The 19,948-nt window shown below is 46.3% G+C and overlaps 1 protein-coding gene across 3 annotated transcripts in view; it reads left to right on the plus strand.

The window, feature by feature from the left end:
* The first annotated feature begins 5,685 nt into the window (after window positions 1-5,685).
* Window positions 5,686-19,948, plus strand: part of LAMB3 (laminin subunit beta 3) — a 66,410-nt gene continuing 52,147 nt past the window's right edge. The window contains exons 1-3 of one of the 3 annotated variants that reach the window (XM_003410281.4): window positions 5,686-6,136; window positions 9,669-10,036; window positions 10,785-10,939. In XM_003410281.4, coding sequence (XP_003410329.2) covers window positions 10,009-10,036; window positions 10,785-10,939 — 183 coding nt within the window. In that variant the 5' untranslated portion in view covers window positions 5,686-6,136; window positions 9,669-10,008. The remainder of the gene's footprint in view (window positions 6,137-9,668; window positions 10,037-10,784; window positions 10,940-19,948) is intronic. The other 2 variants (XM_064273248.1, XM_064273247.1) reach the window with 2 other exon arrangements.

A 19,948-nucleotide genomic window follows, 5' to 3' on the forward strand; every position in this document is an offset into this window, starting at 1 on the left:
ATATATCCTCCAAGAAAAAAGGAAGAACCTCAACAAGATGGATTCACATAGTAGCTGCAACAATGAGCTCAAATATAGCAATGATTGTGAGGATGGCACAGGACCGCCAGGTGAGGATGAGGTAGACCTGGAGTAGCAGTGGGCTGGTGCGCTGGTGGCACTCTATCTGTGGTCGCTCAGTGGGGGCTATTGGGAAGTGGGGGAGGAGGCAGTATATATAGGTCTATGTGGAGTGGGAGAAGAAAAATAAGAATGGAGAAAAAGAAAAAATGGCGGCATGATGAGGGCCAGCGAGTAGGCGCTGGACTCACCCATGGGCTGGTGGGAAGGGAGAGGAGGTGACATATGGGGCTAGCTGGGAGGGAGAAAATAAAGATAGAAAAGAAAGAAAAAAAGGGCGGCTTGGCAGGAGCCTGTAGGTAGGGGCAGTGGGCACCTGGCGAAGCAGTGGGCTGTAGTGCTGGTGGCTCTCTAGCTGTGGCAGCATGATGGGGCCTAGTGACAATTGCGGGAGGTGGCATATGGGGCTAGTAGGAGGGAGAAATAAAACGAAGAAAGAGAAAGAAAAAATGATGGTATGGTGGGGGCTGGCGAGCGGGGGTGGGGTGGACCCAGGGGCTGGTGGAAAGGGAGAAGAGGTGACATCCAGGGCTAGGTGGGAGGGAAAAAGAAAAAGAGGGGAAAAAATGGCAGCATGGTGGGGACTGGCAGGTGGTGCTGGGGCAAAACTGGGGCAGCAGCAGGCCAGTGCTGGCTCTCTATCTGCAGTGTTGTGGCCGGGGTGGCAGGAAGGGCGCAGAGGTGGCATACGGGGCTAGGTGGGAGGGAGAGAGAATAGGAAGAAAGAGAAAAAAAGAAAAAAAAAATAGTGGCACGGGGCGGGGGCTGGCCAATGGGGGTGGGGTGGATCAGGGGGCAGGTGGGAAGGGATGGGAGATGATGTATGAGGCTAGGTGGAAGGGAGAAAGGAAAGACAGAAGAGAAAGAAAACAAGAAAAGACAGTGTAGTGGGACCTGTCAGGTGAGGGGTGGGATGGGCTTGGGGCCCCATGGGCTAGTTGCTCTCTAGCTGTGGGGGTTCAGCAGGAGGGAGGTGAGGTGGCTATGGGGCTAGGTAGGAGGGAGAAAGGGAAAAAAGAAAAAAAAATGGCAGTGTGGCGAAGCCTTTGTGTGGGGGTAGGGTGAACCCAGGGTCTGTGGGATGGGAGGTGAAGTGATGTACAGGGCTAGGTGGGAGGGAGAAAGAAAAGACAGAAGAGAAAGAAAAAGAAAAGAAAAAACATGGTGGTTAAGCAGATGCCAGCTGGTGGGGGCAGGGCAGACCTGGGGTGGTAGTGGGCTGGTGGCTGTCTAGCTGCTGTGGCATGGCAGAGGTTTGGTGGAGGTGAGGGGAGGTGGCATACGGAGCTAGGTAGGAGGGAGAAAGAAAAGGGAGAAAGGGACAAAAAGAAAACATACAAACAAAAATGGTGGTGCAGAAACAGCTCGCTGGGTGGTGGCTTGCTGGCTGAGGTGGTGCTGCAGGGCTTGTGGTAAGGGGGGGTGGTGTAAGTGACTAGGTGGGAGGGAGAAAACAAAGGAAAAAAAGAGGGTAAAAAAAAGTTGTGTAGCAGGAGGGGTTTGAGTCGGCTGGAGGAGAGTGCTTGTATTGTGGACCCCAGTTGGGGGGCTGCTGGGCTAGAGGGGTTCTAGCTGCTACTTACTCTCAAGGGTGAGTGGTAGGAAGGCATGTTTCTCTGGTTACTGGGTGCTCTGCCTTCTGTGGGGAGCTCTCTGAAGCTGCCTTCCTGTACTCCCTGTCGGGGGTTATTGCTGGCTGTGTTCCAAGATGGTGACGCTGTACCTTGTTAGTTGGCAAAGGGCCTCCACCCCATATCTCTCCTTGTTGTCTGTTCACGATCAGTTTCTTCTTCCGTTCGGTATTTGACCTAGTTCTTTATCCTTTCATTTGATGCCTAGGGTTCCCGGATTGACATTTGTATCTGTTTTACTTAGTTTTTTAGGTCTTTGCTGCAGAGGGGCAGCATGGTGTGGCTGTCTGGGACGCTATGTTGGCTGCACTTCAAGGGTTCCAATTTTTACACATCCTCTCTAACACTATAGGAGCCCAGTGGCATAGTGGTTAAGGGCTCAGCTGCTAACCAAAAGTCAGCAGTTTGACTCCACCAGCTGCTCCTTGGAAACCCTGTGGGAGCAGTTCTACTCTCTCCTATAGGGTCGCTATGAGTCAGAATCAACTCGAAGGCAGAGGGTCTCTAATACTTGTTATTTTCTGGATAATAGCCATCCCAGCGGGTGTTATTTCATTGAGATAACTAGCTGGCATTTCATTGTGGTTTTGATTTGCATGTCCTTAATGACTGATGACTTTGAGCATCTTTTGACCTGTTTGCTGGTTTCCTTTGTTTATCTTCTTTGGAGAAATGTCTATTCAAGTCAGTTGCCCCTTTTTCAGTTGGGTTGCTTGTAGTTGAGTTGCTAAAAAAAAAAGTTGCTGTGGAGTTGATTCTAACTCATGGAGACCCCGTGTGTTGCACAGTAGAACTGTGCTCCATAGGATTTTCAAGGCTTTGGCCTTTTGGAAGCAGATCGCCAGGCCTTTCTTCAGAGATGCATCTGGGTAGGTTCAAACCACCAACCCTTTGGTTAGCAACTGAGTGCTTGCCTGTTTGTGCCACCCAGGGACTACAGTTGGTCTGTAGGGGTATATAATTTTTTTAATTCTCTAGGTAATTCTAAGGGGTGGCCTGGATTGAAAACCACTAAAATGCACCCCCTTTATTTACAAACGATGGAGCTGAGGCCAAGAGAGAGCTTGCCCGAGTTTATACAGCCATTGGGCTGAAGAGCTGAAGCTGTGTCTAGGATTTAAGAGCTGCTGAAGCTTACACATATACCCTACATAGCCACTGGCACTGCAGGGAGGTGCTGATTACAGACTGGAAGCCAGACGCTCCCATGCCCCCTTCCCCTCAAACCACAGAGTGTTTATTTCTACCTACTCAGCTTCAGATTCCAATTTGAAGGAACATAGCTGGTCTCTCCAGTGGCCCTTTCAGGGATCATATTTAGAATTTTAAAGTTCTGTGGGTTTGTTTTCAGGTCAGGGGCAGTCCTTGAGTTGTACAAAAAATAGACCTTAGCGTGCAAATGCCCCAAGTCCCTCTGAGCATTCCTTTGTCTCCCCCTTCTCCAGACCAGATGTTCTGGCCTGGAAGTGCAACGTGGCTGCATGTTGCCCCTTCAGACAGGTCCGTGTCTCTCTCTTCTCAGGTGAGAAGACCTGACCATCCCCACATAGCAAATCTGAGGCCTGAGGTCCTAAAGCCTGGCTTTAGGTCCCGAGAACTTGATTCCCAGAGCTCAAAGGCCAGGTAGTGGAGAAGAAGGTGGAGGTGTTGGGGTAGAGGAGGAGATGTGTGCTGCTGGAGGTGGTGATGGGCCAGTCTGTTGGCCTGGGGAAGGCCAGGAACCTGGGAGGGTGGTCCCACCCAGACCCAGTGCCGTCGAGTAGAGGTAGCAAAAATGCTAAAGTGTTCCTCCCTCTTCTCTGAGGAGCCAGCTAGGCCAGGGGCAGCACATAGTTCCACCAAGCTGAAGATTTCCCTGGACCATGCCCTTCAGGTGGGATGGTAGCGGGGAGCATTTGGTCATGCACCTGGGGTGACAGAGCAGAAGGAGCTGAGGCCCCTGAGGTATCCCAGGAGCCTGACCTCGGGGAAGGGACTGCCCTTTCTTTGGTGAGGGGGAGTTGTGTCACCCAGTTATCATGCTTTTGTTTAATCTTGTGAACTCACTGTGATGTGTGTCCAGTCACCTTCTCGGCCTGCCCTCCCCTCAAGAGTGCTCACATCCTCACTCCCAGCAGCTTCCTGCTGGTTTGAGGGAAACCCTGCTGGCCTGTGCAGTGCACTTCTGAGATGGAGGACCTGGAGGCCAGCTCCTTCTCCATCCGTGCCCATGCAAGATGGGTTGTAAATATGGAAAACAAATGAGGAGGTGCCAGACGGTGTCTGTTCTAGGCATTTCTATATCAGTGCCTCCCCTAGAGTCCCCCATCCACACCAGTGCTCAAGAGTTAGAGCAGCGGTACAAAGAGGAATTTTCAGATACTGTGTCTTGATTAGGATTGGGAGACATGAAGGCCAGGCATTCCTAAGATGGAGACATGAGAGTTTAGAAGATGTGGCACATCTTAGCCTCTATGTCATAGTCAAGAAGAGGAGTCTGGGGCTACTTGGTCTGAGTTTAAGTCAGCACTCACTGGTGGGGCCAAGCTACTGAAAATGTGCCTTATTTTCTTCATCAGCAAAACAAGGGTAATTACGTTTCTATCCCCATAAGGACATGGGTAGAAGTGAGGGTATTAAATGAGTTCATACATGTCATGGCTTGAAGCAGTAAAATGTGAGCTGTAGTTATTTCAGGCTGACTGCCAGACTTCTCCCAGACTTCAGGGCCAAGTGAGTGTGCTTGGTTGTTTGTTGGATAGATATTCAGGTTGGGTAGGCGGGCGGGGGAGAGAGAAGGGGGTGGGGTGGAGTCACCCCAAGACATACACGTAGCCCCAGGTGCCTGTCCTGCTTACTGCTGTCCTGTGCCTCAACACCATAACAGGCCCACCTTCTCTCTCTGACTCCTGGGGAGACACACAGAAGACTGACAGATTGTCTGGGCAGCTGAACCACTGTACTGGAGTGGAGTACATGCAAGCTTTAGTCACAGGGCAAATCCCCAGGGCTATGCCTGGAGCCCACCCTATCCCACAGACAAGGGCTCGGCCATGACTCACTGCCTGGGCCTTACCCGCCTAGCACCTGCACCTCTAACACCTGAGATTCAGTAGTCACAGTCTGGACCAGGCCCCCTACCCCTCTTAGGCTCTCCCTCCTTTCTTTCTTCCTTCCTTTTCTCCTTCCCTCGCTCCCATTCTTTGATCTATCATTGAACAGATCTTGGCTGATGTCCCTGGTAACTTGGATGGCTTGAGCCTGACAGATGGATAATAGAGATAGTAGCTTCTAGTACCACCTCACACTCTGCCAGAGACATTACCAGGGATGACTGACCTGCAGGCAAAGAAGGAGTCTGCCTGCATCAACGTGACATTTCTGGGACCTGGCAGTAGGTGCTTCAAAAAAGCCCTCCCTCCCCTCTGAAGCTGGCTGATGCATGAATTTCCATGTTTTGCGATCCATCTTGCTGACAGAAAACCCTGGACTCTGTCCGCTGGGAGAGTGCAACTACACCTAAGGGGCAGGGGCACTCATTAAGTCATATCAGCTATTTGCACTTTAGTGTGAAGCCATTCATTCCACAAATATTGGAAACCCTGGTGGCGTAGTGGTTAAGTGCTACGGCTGCTAACCAAAGGGTCAGCAGTTCGAATCTACCAGGTGCTCCTTGCAAACTCTACGGGGCAGTTCTACTCTGTCCTACAGGGTCGCTATGAGTCAGAATCAACTCGACGGCACTGGGTTTTTTTTTACTATGTGCCAGGCACCATTTCTAAACACCTAGAGTACGGTACGGAAAAATCTCTGCCTTCTTGGACCTTACATTCTAGTGGAGGAAACAGACAATAAACATGGTAAGTAACCAACTGTAAATTATACAGTTGGTTAGAAGGTGGTGTTACAAAAAATATAAAAATGCAGAGTGAGTGGGCTTGGAAGTGCTAGAGGCGGAGGGGGTTGAGGGGGGACAGTGTGAGGCAGGGAGGTGGGTTGTAGCTTTAAATAGGGTGGTCAGAACAGGCTCCACTGAGAAGGCAGTCTCTAACAAAGACTCGGAAGAGGTAAGAAGGCTAGCCTTGCAGCTAGCTGTCCTGGGGAGAGCTTTCCAGGCAGAGGGAGCAGCTGGGTTGAAAGCCTAGAGGCCGGATCAGGCTGGTCCTTTGAAGGCACTTGAGGAGGCCCAATGGCTGGAGCGAAGGAGGGAGGGCACAGTAGCAGTAGCAGGAGAGAGGAAATGAGGGAGGGTGTCAGATCATGCAGGGCTGCACAGACTCTGTGGGGTGCCATGGGGAGCTGGTGCGGGCTCTGAGCAGGGGTGACAGGAGCTGTTGATGGGACAAGACTGTAGAGCAATGAGGAGGCTGCTGCAGAAGTCTGGACAAGAGAGGCCCTGCCAAGAGGTAGAAGCGGATTCTGGTTACCTTTGGAAGGAGGAGCTCACTTTTCTGAGCATAAGTTGAGCGTAAATGAACCAAGGTTCTGGGGAACCTGAGGGCTGGGGACTGTGAAGCAGGAGGGTGGGTGGCAGGGAGAGGAGAAAGGGCCCAAAAGGGTCGGAGGAGCTTGAGCAGCGCTCTCCACCTCTGCTGTAGTCCTGCCAGACCCTTATCAGCCTTCTGGCGCTGTTGCAGCTTCTCTGTCTGAACAGAGTTCTGAGTTCTAAAGCCTGTGTTGGGATTTCCAGGGGAAATGGGTTGGGAATTTGCAGTGTCCCTGGGACTGAGGCAAGGCCGACTGGACTGCCTTTGGGGCCTGCATAAAGATTCTCCTGGACTTTGCCGGGAGTGGGGGGTGGAGGGTGTTGGCAGAGGAACTGCCATTTTCTCCTGCATGCCAAACTGCTCCTGGGACCTGCCCCGACCTGTGAAGTCTGAGGCACCAAACAGTTGCTTACCTGGGCTGCTGGGCCCATGAGCAGGGGAGGAGAGGGGTTTAAAGGGCCTCAGCCACTGGCAGTGAGGCCTGCCTCACACCTACCCCGCCTTGTCTGAAAACCCAGGGTTGCAACACCTCTGCTCTTCTGGTGAGTCAGTTATCAATGAGCTGTTTGTCACACCCTCTTTCCAGGTGGTGGGCAGAGGAGGGGCAGTTCCAGGAGTGTGAAAACTTCCTGGAAGCCTTGAGCTCAGGGAGTTGGAGAAGTGGGGGGAAAGAGACCAGGCAGGGGGGCCCCAAACCCAGTGGCACCAGAGGTGACACTGCTCTGTGCTCTTGTGGGCAGAGGAGTGGGCAGATGAAGGGAAGCTGCTCGTAGGGACACCCACTTGCTGAGTTAAGCCAGATTTCACTGGAAAGCTTAAAGGGGGACCACCCAAACCCATTGCTGTCAGGTTGATTCCAACTCACAGGGACCCTACAGCACAGAGTAGAACTGCCCCATAGAGTTTCCAAGGAGCGCCTGGTGGATTTGAAATGCCGACCTATTGGTTAGCAGTCATAGCACTTAACCACTACGCCACCAGGGTTTCCTAAAGGGGGACAGGCCCATTTATTGAGGTATCAGTTATTCATCTAAACAACTAATGCCTACTTGCTAATCATAGTGTCTGCTCCAGGCCCCGTCTGAACCTCTCGTGCTCACCTAGAACCTGTTGGTTAGAAATGTCCAAGTGAACCCAGAAAATCCCACAGTCTTCCCTTAGGGGCTCTCAAACCAATTTCTTGGGCACAATCCTCCAATTGTAAAGAACTTTCTGCCTGGGGATACTGTGGCAGAGGAGAGAGGAGGTGGTAGTGTTCTAAGACCATGCTGGTGCAGGCTCTTCAGGGCCAACATATGGCCTGGTGACCTCCCATACCTCTCTCAAAGTCCTCCACCCCTAACCTGGGGGAAGAGTGTCCTATGAGACCAGCCTCTCAATCTGGATGTTTTACTCACTGCCATTTACGTTGGCTCGAAGCCAGGAGCTCTAAGCCGGGAGACCGCCTCAGGGCCCCACAAAGGAAGCCCTGTTCTCAGGCTTGGCACTGGGCCAGGGGACGTCCGGTTTGCATTTATCGGTCCAGCTGTGCTTCAGCCTTTTCTTCTACCTGTTGTGGTCAGAACTGTTTTCTGGCCTTCCAGGCAGGCATTCCTGCCCAGGCAGGGAGGGGCGAGGAGACCAACCCTCCCTGGAGCTGGGAGCAGTGAGTCACAGGTAGTACCTGTCCTCAGGCTGGCTGCCAACTCTGCGGAGGGAGCCAGAGGGGAGGTGTTTAGTTACTCTGCTCATTCCTCTTAAACTTCCCCAAACTCCTTGGCTGAGTTGGGCTTTGACCCCCTCTGGATGAAGCATTGCCCTTTAAGGATCCTCCAAATTCCCCAAGAAGCTGGGCTTTTCTACTTTATACTACCTTGGGAGGGGTGGGGTGCTTTCCAGGGCCCTGGAGTTTTGGGTCATCTCATCTTCAGCCCTGCTGACAGGTCTGGGGCTATAACACTCATACACAAGCCCTGACCTTTGTATCCTCTGCCTGGTCTTCTCTCCAGGTGGTCTAGGTCACAGGAGGACATTGACCCTGTTGACCTTGGGAAAATGCCAAGTGGAGTGCCTAGTACAAATGCAAGTGCCCTTCCCCACCCTGGGCATCCTGGTCTCTAATGATCACTAACAATTTGCCTGGTGCTCCTGTTTGCAGCTCCCTCTACCCCCCAGGTACCCTAGACAGGGGGGCACTTCCAAGCCCATTGTGAGTCCTCAGGACCAACCCACTTGCCCAGTCCTGTCCCGGGGTGGGGGTGCAGTGACGGCAGATGGGTGTGCCGGCTGCCAGATTCCTGAGACCGCCCTGCAGTGGGGCTACACCCAGCCAGGAGTCTCCAGAGGTGAGGCAGTTGTTTAAAAACTTGGAGCTAGGAGAAGAGACCCCCACATTCAAGTGAAGATCTCAGAAAGTGATCTAGAGAAAGAATAGCAGCAGCACAGGTGAGGTAAGTTACCTGCCTTCACCTGCCCAGTGGGTGAGACGCTGGATAACTGCTAGATCTCTGGGTGCGTGGGGCCTGGCTGCAGGGCCCAATTCATTCCTCTTCCTGGGAGCTTCCCTGAGTAAGCTCACCTCTAACACGGTAGGTTAAAATGTCTGCCACTGTTTGGATTTCTTTTTCACATCTGATAAGCGGCTCCATGACTTAGCAGAAAGCAGATTCAAATCTAGGACTGAGCACAGAAGAGCAGAGGGAAGGGTGGGCTGGTTTGCTGGAGTCTTCTGAGTGCCGCTCGGCATGCCCAGTGCCAGGGGATTTCCAGCCTGGGCTGGGAGAGCTGAGAGGAAACTAGGAGAAAATCAGGACACAGTTCTGCCTCTTAGGTCAGGTAGCTGTGTGACCCCAAGCCACATCTCCTCGCTGGGTCCTGGGCTGTTCTGGGAGGGGATTGGAAGGACTGGTTTCAGAGTATTAGGAGACATGATTTAAAGATGCCAGGAACAACCCCAGTTCCTCCTCTGCCCTACCTTGCCAACCCCCCAGCCCCTGAACCCAGCCACAGGAGTTTGTGGCTGGCATTGGAGCAGAGTGAGCCTCCAGTCCGAGGTGGAGGTGCACAGTGCGTGAGCAAGAGAGGAGCCTGCAGGGCAGGCCTGCATCTCAGACCCCCATTGTGGCTTTCAGGGTCCACCCCAGACTCCTTCCTTCTGGATCCCTGCTTTGTCTCCTCCCACCCCACCCCTCCCGCAGAGCCCCAGCCCATCGTTGGAGACATTTTGGGTTGCGTCCAGTTTAGGTGAAATCCTCACTCACTTTAAAAAAACTGCTGTCTCTGTCCCCATCGTATCTCAGCACCTGCTTAGCTCAGATTTGTGGCCACCACAGCCTTACCCTCAGGGTGGGCCTGGGTGGTACTGGAAACCATGCCAGTGGAAGAAGAGGGTTTACCTCAGCCACTTTTCACAGCCACCTGTGGGCCTCTGGGCTGGGCTGGGTGAAACTGCTGGCCTGTCTTTTCTCTTCAGGCAACAACAAGGCCTCAGCCCTCTCTACAGCTTCTCTTCGGCAAAGAGCCCAGCCCTGCCCTGCCCCCTCTTTGCCCTTATGACCGTGCAGGGTAGGGCAAGGTCAGTCCTCCTTTCCTTCCACTTCAGAGGAGGAAGCTGAAGTCTGCGAGGGCACCCTGTGAGTCACGCATCAGCTGGGACAGGGGCATTTTCCAAGCTCTTGGTGATAGTGCACCTGCCTGCTGCCCACAAGTGTTCCAGGAGAGAAAAAGGGCCAATGTGCCCTTTGCACTGTCTACTGGGCTGTTTGCTGTGTTCCAGGTAAGGGCCATTCTGGGGATCACCCGACTGGCTGAAGATGAGGCCACTTCTTCTCCTGTTTTTTGGTAAGTATCCCTTCCCACCCTTCTAAGCCCTGTGATAGAGCAGGGAGGTGACAGCCACAGGCAGGAGGAGAGTTTGCCACAGTGTATCACTTGTCATCCTGTCAGCCCATAGGTTGGAGAACTAGTCCACTGGGGGTACCCATGAGATTTCACCACTCTTTGGGGCTTTTGGGGGAGAAGCAGCATCTGCCTCTCTTGAAAGGCTCCGAGTATCTTATTCTTACCTGAGTGTAGTTTGTGGTTCCCTGATTGTTCATCACAGTTTATCTTCCATCCTCCCACTCCCAAGCTAGTTCAGAGCCATCGTGGCTTTGATGTGAGTGGTAGATGGGCACTCACAAAATGTGGCTAGGCCAGCTTCACAGGTAAAGGAGCAGAATGCAGCCATCTCTTAATGGCCCACAACTGGCCGAGCAGTCAGCCCTGCTCAGGGCTCTGACAGAGGCCAGGCTGCTGGGAACAGAGTTGTAGACCCTGTGTCCTGAGAGTCCAGTGTGTGTCCCAAGCTCAATTCTAAAAGCTTCATATGGATGCCACATTTCAGGGTCACCCATAGTTTTTGGTTGCCAGGTTTCAGAATATGAAGTCAGCGTTTTTGGTTAAAGGTATCAGGGTTTCTGTCATTACTCATCCACACCGGTAAGTGGGAGCACGAGTGGGGGAGAGAGTCCTGCCAACATCAGCTCCCTTAAGGAACACTGAGGTGGCCCCTATCTGGGCTGTACCCCAGCACCTCTTGTGATTTCAGCCTTGCCCAGCCTCCTGCGTGCCCAGCAAGCCTGTTCCCATGGGGCCTGCTACCCACCTGTTGGGGACCTGCTTATTGGGAGGACCCAGTTTCTCCGAGCTTCATCCACCTGTGGACTGACCAAGCCTGAGACCTACTGCACCCAGTATGGCGAGGTAGGCTCTACCTCCATGGGCTCCAGGGCTGGAAGAAGGTGGGGTGGGAGTACTATGAGCCCACCATTTCTTCACCAAATACTCAGGAAGTACTGGAGAGAAGCCCAGCCCTATGCACAGTGGGGTGAGGGTGGGAAATGCAAAAAGTATAAGGCATGATCCCTGCCTCTGAGGAATTGACACTTTGACTAGGAGGGAGAAAATTAGCTGAACAGATCTTTTCTGCTGGATAAAGCTGAAGTTTTTTTTCTCAGCCTTTAGATATGGGCTGGGCAGGGCAATTTTCCAGGTCTGGGAGTAGGCAATCAGACAAGTATTCATCCTTTATGTATGTAAAGTCCAATGTGTCATCTTTGGTGGACAAAGACCAGGCTGGTGGAGCACTGTTGCTGAGATGTATGTATTGAGTTATGTTCTTGCCATGGAATGCACTGAGTTGGGCCATAGCCATTCATGCCACCATCTTTGTGGCCAGTGGAGTGTCATGGGTGGGGGTAGAGCTAGAAGGGGTGGATATGACTGTGGAATGGGATTTGCCATCTATGTTTTTCCACCGTCATGTATGATGAGCCAACCTACCTTTCATCCTCATTGGTCCACATGGTTCACCAACCTGGGCAAGCTGTTCTTAAAGGACATAGATCAGTGAAATAAATGAAGAACTGACTTGAGGTTAGCAGGGAGGTTCAGAGATCAGTTAGGATTAGTTAGAAAAGGAGCTAAGCAAATCCAGGAATCAAAGGCTTTGAGCTATGTCAGTGGACATTGCCTATGTAGGCAGCTGATTTTTTTCAAAGAGCTGTTACAGTTTGTCTTCCACATTGCCTGTGTACCTTTTTCATAGGAATTTTGGTTTTGTTTTCTTTTACCCACAACAAGGTTGGATTTTTTCTTTGCTCCTCATGTTTAAACCCACTGCCATTGAGTCAATTCCGACTCATAATGACCCTATAGGACAGAGTAGAACTGCCTCATAGAGTTTCCAAGGAGCACCTGGTGGATTTGAACTGCCGACCTCTTGGTTAACAGCCATAGCACTTAACCACTACACTACCAGGGTTTCCTCACATTTACCAAGGTTTAAATCACTCTTTGTTTTCTTGTCTCTCAGCTGCCTGTCTCATTTGGCCATTTTTTTCTGTCCTCAAAGCATGAGCTTGAACAAGGGAATGGGTGAAGAAGAGGTTTGCCATGAGTCTCTGCAGCCTTGAGGGAAAATATATAAAGAGAAAGTGACACGCGAGAGAGATTGATTACTGTGACGGCGACTTGGGTTATCTGTGATTCCCCCTTTCCAGACTGCCTTTTTCCTCAGGACCATGGAACGTGGTATCTGATACTGCCACTGGGCTTTACTGGTCTTCGTTCCAGTCCCCTGTGTTCTCTTGGCTATTTTATTTTTTTTATCCTAAATTTATTTATTTGGTTGTGCTCGTTGAATATATACACAGCAAAACAGATACCAATTCAACAGTTTCTACATGTACTGTTTAGTGATCTCGATTTAGTGATGTTGATTACATTCCTCAAGTTTGCAACCATTCTCATCCTTCTTTTCTGAGTTGTTCTTCCCTCATGAACATTAACTCACTGCTCCCTAACATTCCTATTTAATTTTTTGAGTTGCTGTTGTCAGTTTGATCCTATATAGATAGTTCTTAAAAGAGCATAATGCTCAAGGCAGACTTTTTTTTACTAGTTAAGCTAAACTGTCGTTTGGTTTTAAGAGGACTTCACGGAATATTTTTGGTTTAAGGTTTAAAGATTATCTCAGGGCAGTAGTTTCAGGGGCCCATCCATCCTCCATTGCTCCAGAAAGTCTAGAGTCCATGAGAATTGGAAATTCTGTTTTGTATTTTCCCCCTTTTGATCAGGATTCTTCTATAGAATCTTTGATCAAAATGTTCAGTAATGTTAGCCGGGCACATCCAGTTCTTCTGGTCTCGTGGCAAAGGATGCAGATGTTCATGGAGGCAATTAGCCACACATTCCATAACCTCCTCCTATTCCTGACTCTCCTTCTTCCTCTGTTACTCCAAGTGAATAAAGACCAATTGTAGTGCCTTGGATGGCTGCTTGCAAGCTTTTAAGACCCCAGGCACTATGTAACGAGCCAGGAGGTAGAACAGAAGCACTAAATGTGTTATTAGGCCAATTAACTGGGATGTCCCTTGAAACCATGACCCTAAACCTCCAAACCAAGAAATCAAATCCCAGGAGGTTTTTGGTTGTACATAAGCAGGCTTAGCAGCTACTCTATTTTTTGTCATTGCTGTAAATGTATCTATCACACAGCTTTTGCAGATTCAACATTTTACAGGTGTATAACTTGTTGACAGCAATGACAGTATTCGGATATGCAACCATACCCTTAATCAATGTGATTTTTCCATCATTGTTAACTCTCCTTTCCCCCTCCCTCCCTCTCTTGGTAACCACTAATCAACTTTGGTCTCTATAAATTTGCCTTGTTTTTTTATGTAAGTGAGGTCACATGATATTTGTCCTTTTGTGATTTGCTTATTTCACTCAGCATAATGCCTTCGAGCTCCATCCACACTGTAGCATGTATCAAGATTTCTTTTCTCCTGCTGGCTGAGTAGTATTCCATTGTATGTCTGTACCACATTTTGTTTATCCATTCATCTCTCGATGAGCATTTAGGTTGTTTCTATCTTTTGGCTATTGTGAATAGTGATGCAATGAATATTGGTGTACAAGTCTCTTTTTGAGTCTCTGCTTTCAAGTCTATTGGGTGTATATCTAGGAGTGGAATTGCTGGGGTTGCTATGAGTTGGAATTGACTCAATGTCAACAGGTTTGGGTTTTTTTGGTTATGGCAGTCTATTTTTAGTTTTTTGAGGAACCACCACTGTTTTCCACAGCAGCTGTACCATTTTGCATTCCCACCAGCAAATGGATAAGGGTTACAATTTCCCCACATCCTCGCCAACATTTGATGTTTTCTGTTCTTTTTTTTTTTTTTTTTAAATCTTAGCTACTCTGTGGGAGTGAAATGGTGTCTCACTGTTGTTTTAATTTGCACCTCCCTTTTTTTTTTTAATGGCTAATGACACTGAGCATCTTCTTAAGTGTTTAGTGGCCACTTGAATGCCCTCTTGGTGAAATGTCTATTCGAGTCCTTTGCCCATATTATGGTTGGGTTATTTTATATTTTTGTTGTAAAGCTGTCAAAGTTTTACATATGTTTTGGTTATTAGATTCTTCTTGGATATATGGTTTCCAAAGATTTTCTCCCAGTTGGTAGCTTGTCTTTTTCACTTTTATGATATAGTCTTTTGATGAACAAAAATTTAAAATTTTTATAAGGTCCCATTTATTTATTTTGTCTTTTGCTGTTTATCCTTTTTTTAGTATATTAGATAGTCCATTGTTCAAAGCTAAGCCTGACAGTGTTGCCCCTGCTTGTTCTTCTAAGAATTTTATAGTTTTAGTTTGCGCATTTAGGGCCTTAATCCATCTTGAATTTGTTTTCGTGTATGGTGTGAGGCATGGATCCTGTTTCATTTTTCTAAATGTGGAAATTGAATTTTCCCAGCACCACTTATTGAAAAGGCTCTTCTTTCCCCATTAAAGGGAATTAGCACTCTTGGCAGAAATCAGTTGACCATAGATGTGTGGGTTTATTTCTGGACTCTCGATTCTATTCCATTTGTCTATGCATCTATTATTATACTGGTACCAGGCTGTTTTGATTACTGTAGCCGTACAGTATGTTTTAAAATAGGGAAGTGTGAGTCCTCCTACTTTGTTCTTCTCTTTCAACGTTGTTTTAGCTATTCAGTGCCTCTTGCCATTCCATATAAAGAAGAGGATTGATTTTTCTATTTCTGTAAAGAAGGTTGTTGGAATTTTCATTGGGATTGCGTTGAATCTATAGATCTCTTTGGGTGGTATTGACATCTTAACAATATTAAATCTCGCAATCCATGAACATGGAACATATTTCCATTTATTTAAGTCTCCTTTAATCTATTTCAGAAACTCTGGTGGCATAGTGGTGAAGATCTATGGCTGTTAACCAAAAGATCGGCAGCTCAAACTCACCAAGCGCTCCTTGGAAACTCTATGGGGCAGTTCCACTCTGTCCTATAGGGTTGCTATGAGTCAGAATTGATTCAATGGCAATGGGTTTTTTTTTAAATCTCTTTAAGCAGTGTTTTATAGTTTTCATTGTATAAGTCCTTCTCATCCTTTTAGATGTGATTGTAGACAGAATTGTTTTCCTAATTTTCCTTTCAGACTTCTCATTGCCGGTGTATAGACACCCAGTTTTTTTTTTTTTTTTTATTGTGCTTAATTTTTTTTTTTTAAGTAGAAGTTTACAAATCAAGTCAGTCTCTCATACAGAAATTTATATACACCTTGTAATATACTTCTAGTTGTTTTCCCCCTAATGAGACAGCACACTTCTCTCCACCCTCTATATTCATGTCCACTCAGCCAGGTTCTGACCCCCTCTGCCTTCTCATCTCCCCTCCAGACAGGAGCTGCCCAAATAATCTCATGTGCCTACTTGATCCAAGAAGCTCACTCCTCACCAGTATCATTTTCTATCTCAGTAGAGTCCAATCCCTGTCTGAAGAGTTGGCTTTGGGAATGCTTCCTGTCTTGGGCTAACAGAAGGCCTGAGGACTGTGACCTCCGGGGTTCTTCTAGTCTCAGTCAAACCGCTAAGCCTGGTCTTTTTTTGAGAATTTGAGGTCTGCATCCCATTGCTCTCCTGCCCTCTAAGGGGTTCTCTGTTGTGTTCCCTGTCAGGGCAGTCATCGCTTGTAGCCAGGCACCATCTAGTTCTTCTGGTCTCAGGCTGATGTAGTCTCTGGTTTATGTGACCCTTTCTGTCTCTTGGACTCATAATTACCTTGTGTCTTTGGTGTTCTTCATTCTCCTTTGTTCCAGGTGGGTTGAGACCAATTGATGCATCTTAGATGGCCGCTTGCTAGTGTTTAAGACCTCAGATGCAAGTCTCCAAAGTGGGATGCAGAATGTTTTCTTAATAGATTTTGTCAATTGACTTAGGTGACCACTGAAACCATGGTCTGCAAACTCCTGCCCCTGCTACGCTGGCCTTTAAAACATTCACTTTATTGAGGATTAGTGAATACCCCTCTCTCACACTCCCTCCCTCCCTGCCTCATAACCATCAAAGAATATTTTCTTCTCTGTTTAAACTATTTTTTGAGTTCTTCTAATAGTGGTCTCATACAATATTTGTCCTTCTGTAACTGACTTATTTCACCCAGCATAATGCCTCCCAGATTCCTCCATGTTTTGGAATGTTTCACGGATTCATCATTGTTCTTTATCAATGGGTAGTAATCCATTGTGTGAATATACCATAATTTATTTATCCATTCATCTGTTGTTGGGCACCTTGGTTGCTTCCATTTTTTGCTATTGTAAACAATGCTGCAGTGAACATGGGCGTGTTTGTGTAAAGGCCCTTATTTCTCTAAGATGTATTCCAAGGAGTGAGATTGTTGGATTGTATGGTAGTTCTATTTCTAGTTTTTTAAGGAAGCGCCAAATCGATTTCCAAAGTGATTGTACCATTTTACATTCCCACAAGCAGTATATAAGTGTTCCAGTCTCTCCACAGCCTCTCCAACATTTATTATTTTGTGTTTTTTGGATTAATGCCAGCCTTGTTGGAGTGAGATGAAATCTAATTGTAGTTTTCATTTGTATTTCTCTAGTGGCTAATAATCATGAGCATTTCCTCATGTATCTGTTAGCTACCTGAATGTCTTCTTTAGTGAAGTGTCTATTCATATCTTTTGCCCATTTTTAAATTGGGTTATTTGTCTTTTTGCAGTTGAGATTTTGCAGTATCATGTAGATTTTAGAGATCTCGTGCTGATCGGAACTGTCATAGGTAAAAACTTTTTCCCAGTCTATATGTAATCTTTTTACTCTTTTGGTAAAGTCTTTGGATGAACATAGGTATTTGATTTTTAGGAGCTCCCAGTTATCTAGTTTTTCTTCTGCATTCTTCATAATGTTTTATATACTGTTTATGCCATGTATTAGGGCTCCTAATGTTGTCCCTATTTTTTCTTCCGTGATCTTTATCATTTTAGATTTTATATTTAGGTCTTTGGTCCATTTTGAGTTAGTTTTTGTGTATGTAGTGAGGTACGGGTCTTGTTTATTTTTTTGCAGATGGATATCCAGCTATGCCAGCACCATTTGTTAAAAAGACTGTCTTTTCCCCATTTCACTGTTTTGGGGCCTTTGTCAAATATCAACTGCTTATATGTGGATGGATTTATGTCTGGTTTCCCAATTCTGTTCCATTGGTCTATGTATGTGTTGTTGTACCAGTACCAGGCTGTTTTGACTACTGTGATGGTAATAGGTTCTAAAATCAGGTAGAGTGAGGCCTCCCACTTTGTCCTTTTTTCAGTAATGCTTTGCTTATTCAGGAACTCTTTCCCTTCCATATGAAGTTGGCAATTTGTTTCTCCATCTCATTAAAAAATATTTTTGGAATTTGGATCAGTATTGCATTGTATCTCTATAGATCGCTTTTGGTAGACTAGACGTTTTTACAATGATAAGTCCTCCTATCCTGGAGCAAGGAATATTTTTGCACTTATGTAGGTATCTTTTGATTTCTTGCAGTAGTGTCTTGTAGTTTTCTTTGTATAGGTCTTTTATGTCCCTGGTAAGATTTATTCCTAAGTATTTCATCTTCCTGGGGGCTACTGTAAATGGTATTGATTTGGTGATTTCCTCTTCCATGTTCTTTTTGTTGGTGTAGAGGAATCCAACTGATTTTTGTATGTTTATCTTGTATCCTGATACTCTGCTGAACTCTTCTATTTGGTTCAGTAGCTTTCTTGAGGATTCTTTAAGGTTTTCTGTATATAAGATCATGTCATCTGCAAATAAAGGTACTTTTACTTCCTCCTTACCAATCTGGATGCCCTTTATTTCTTTATCTACCCTAAGTGCTCTGGCCAGGACCTCTAGCACAATGTTGAATAAGAGTGGTGATAAAGGGCATCCTTGTCTGGTTCCCGATCTCAAGGGGAGTGCTTTCAGACTCTCTCCATTTACGATGACGATGGTTGTTTGCTTTGTCTAAATGCCCTTTATTATGTTGAAAAATTTTCCTTCTATTCCTATTTTGCTGAGAATTTTTATCACGAATGGGTGTTGAGCTTTGTCAAATGCTTTTTCTGCATCAATTGGTAAGATCATGTCATTCGTGTCTTTTGTTTATATGATGGATTACATTAATTGTTTTTTTAATGTTGAACCATTCCTGCATAACTGGTATGAATTCCACTTGGTCATGGTGAATTATTTTTTTGCTATGTTGTAGAATTCTATTGGCTAGAATTTTGTTGAGGATTTTTTCATCTAAGTTCCTGAAGGATATAGGTCTGTAATTCTTTTTTGGGGGGGTGTTTTTACCTGGTTTTGGCATCAGGGATATGCTGGCTTCATAGAATGAGTTTGGGAGTATCCCATCCTTTTCTATGCTCTGAAATACCTTTAGTAGTAGTGGTGTTAACTCTTCTCTGAATGTTTGGTAGAACTTTGCAGTGTAGCCCTCAGGCCCAGGGCTTTTTTGTTGTTGTTGGAAGATTTTTTATTACGTTTTCAATCTCTCTTTTGTTATGGGTTTATTTAGTTGTTCTACCTCTGTTTGTGTTTAGGTAGGTAGTGTGTTTCTAGAAATTCATCCATTTCTTCTAGGATTTCAAATTTGTCAGGGTACGTTTTCTCGTAGTAATCTCATAAGATTCTTTTAATTTCAGTTGTGTCTGTTGTGATATTGCCCATGTTATTTCTTATTTGGGTTTTTTGCTTTCTCTCCTGTTTTTCTTTTGTCCATTTGGCCAATGGTTTATCAATTTTGTTAATTTTTTCAGAGAACCAGCTTTCGGTCTTGTTAATTCTTTCAATTGTTTTTCTGTTCTCCATTGCATTTAATTTTGCTCTAATTTTTATTATTTGCTTTCTTCTAGTGCCTGAGGATTTCTTTTGCTGCTCTCTTTCTCTTTGTTCAAGTTGTAGGGTTAATTCTTTGATTTTGACTCTTCTTTCTGTTTGTGTGCATTTATTGATATAAATTGACCTCTGAGCACTGCTTTCACTGTGTCCCAAAGGTTCTATGAATTTCTTTATTGCATCGTTGGTGTCTTCTGTAATCTAGTCATTTTTGGGCAGGTTCTTGTTCAGTTTCCAAGTGTTGGATTTCTTTTCCCTGCCTTTTCTGTTATTTATTCACTTTTATGGCCTTATGGTCAGAGAAGTTGCTTTTTAATATTTCGATGTTTTGGATTCTGCTAAGGTTTGCTTTACGACCTAATATGTGGTCTGTTCTAAGGAATATTCCATGTGCATTGGAAAAGAAAGTATACTTGGGCGCTGTTTGGTGGAGTGTTCTGTATGTGTCTATGAGGTCAAGTTGGTTGATTGTGGCATTTAGATCTTCTGTGTCTTAGTGAGCTTCTTTCTGGGTGTTCTGTCCTTCACTGAAAATTGTGTGTTGAAGTCTCCTACTATAATTGTGGAGATGCCTATCTCACTTTTCAATGCTGTTAGAGTTTGTTTTGTGTATCTTGCAGCCCTGTCATTGGGTGCATAAATATTTAATATGGTTATGTCCTCCTAGTATATTGTCCCTTTAGTCATTATAGAGTGTCCTTCCTTATCCTTTGTGGTGGATTTAACTTTAAAGCCTATTTTGTCAGAAATTAGTATTGCCACTTCTGCTCTTTTTTAATTGTTGTTTGCTTGATATGTTTTTTTCCATCCTTAGAGTTTTAGTTTATTTGTGTCTCTAAGTCTACGGTGTGTCTCTTGTAGGCAGCATATAGATGCTTCGTGTTTTTTAATCCATTCTGCAACCCTCTGTCTCTTTATTGATGCATTTAGTCCATTTATATTCAGCTTAATTATGGATAGGTATGAGTTTAATGCTGTCATTTTGATGTCTTTTTTTGTATGTTGTTGACAGTTTCTTTTTCC

This window comes from Loxodonta africana, chromosome 20 (genome assembly GCF_030014295.1).
Source record: "Loxodonta africana isolate mLoxAfr1 chromosome 20, mLoxAfr1.hap2, whole genome shotgun sequence".
Taxonomy (NCBI): Eukaryota; Metazoa; Chordata; class Mammalia; order Proboscidea; family Elephantidae; genus Loxodonta; species Loxodonta africana.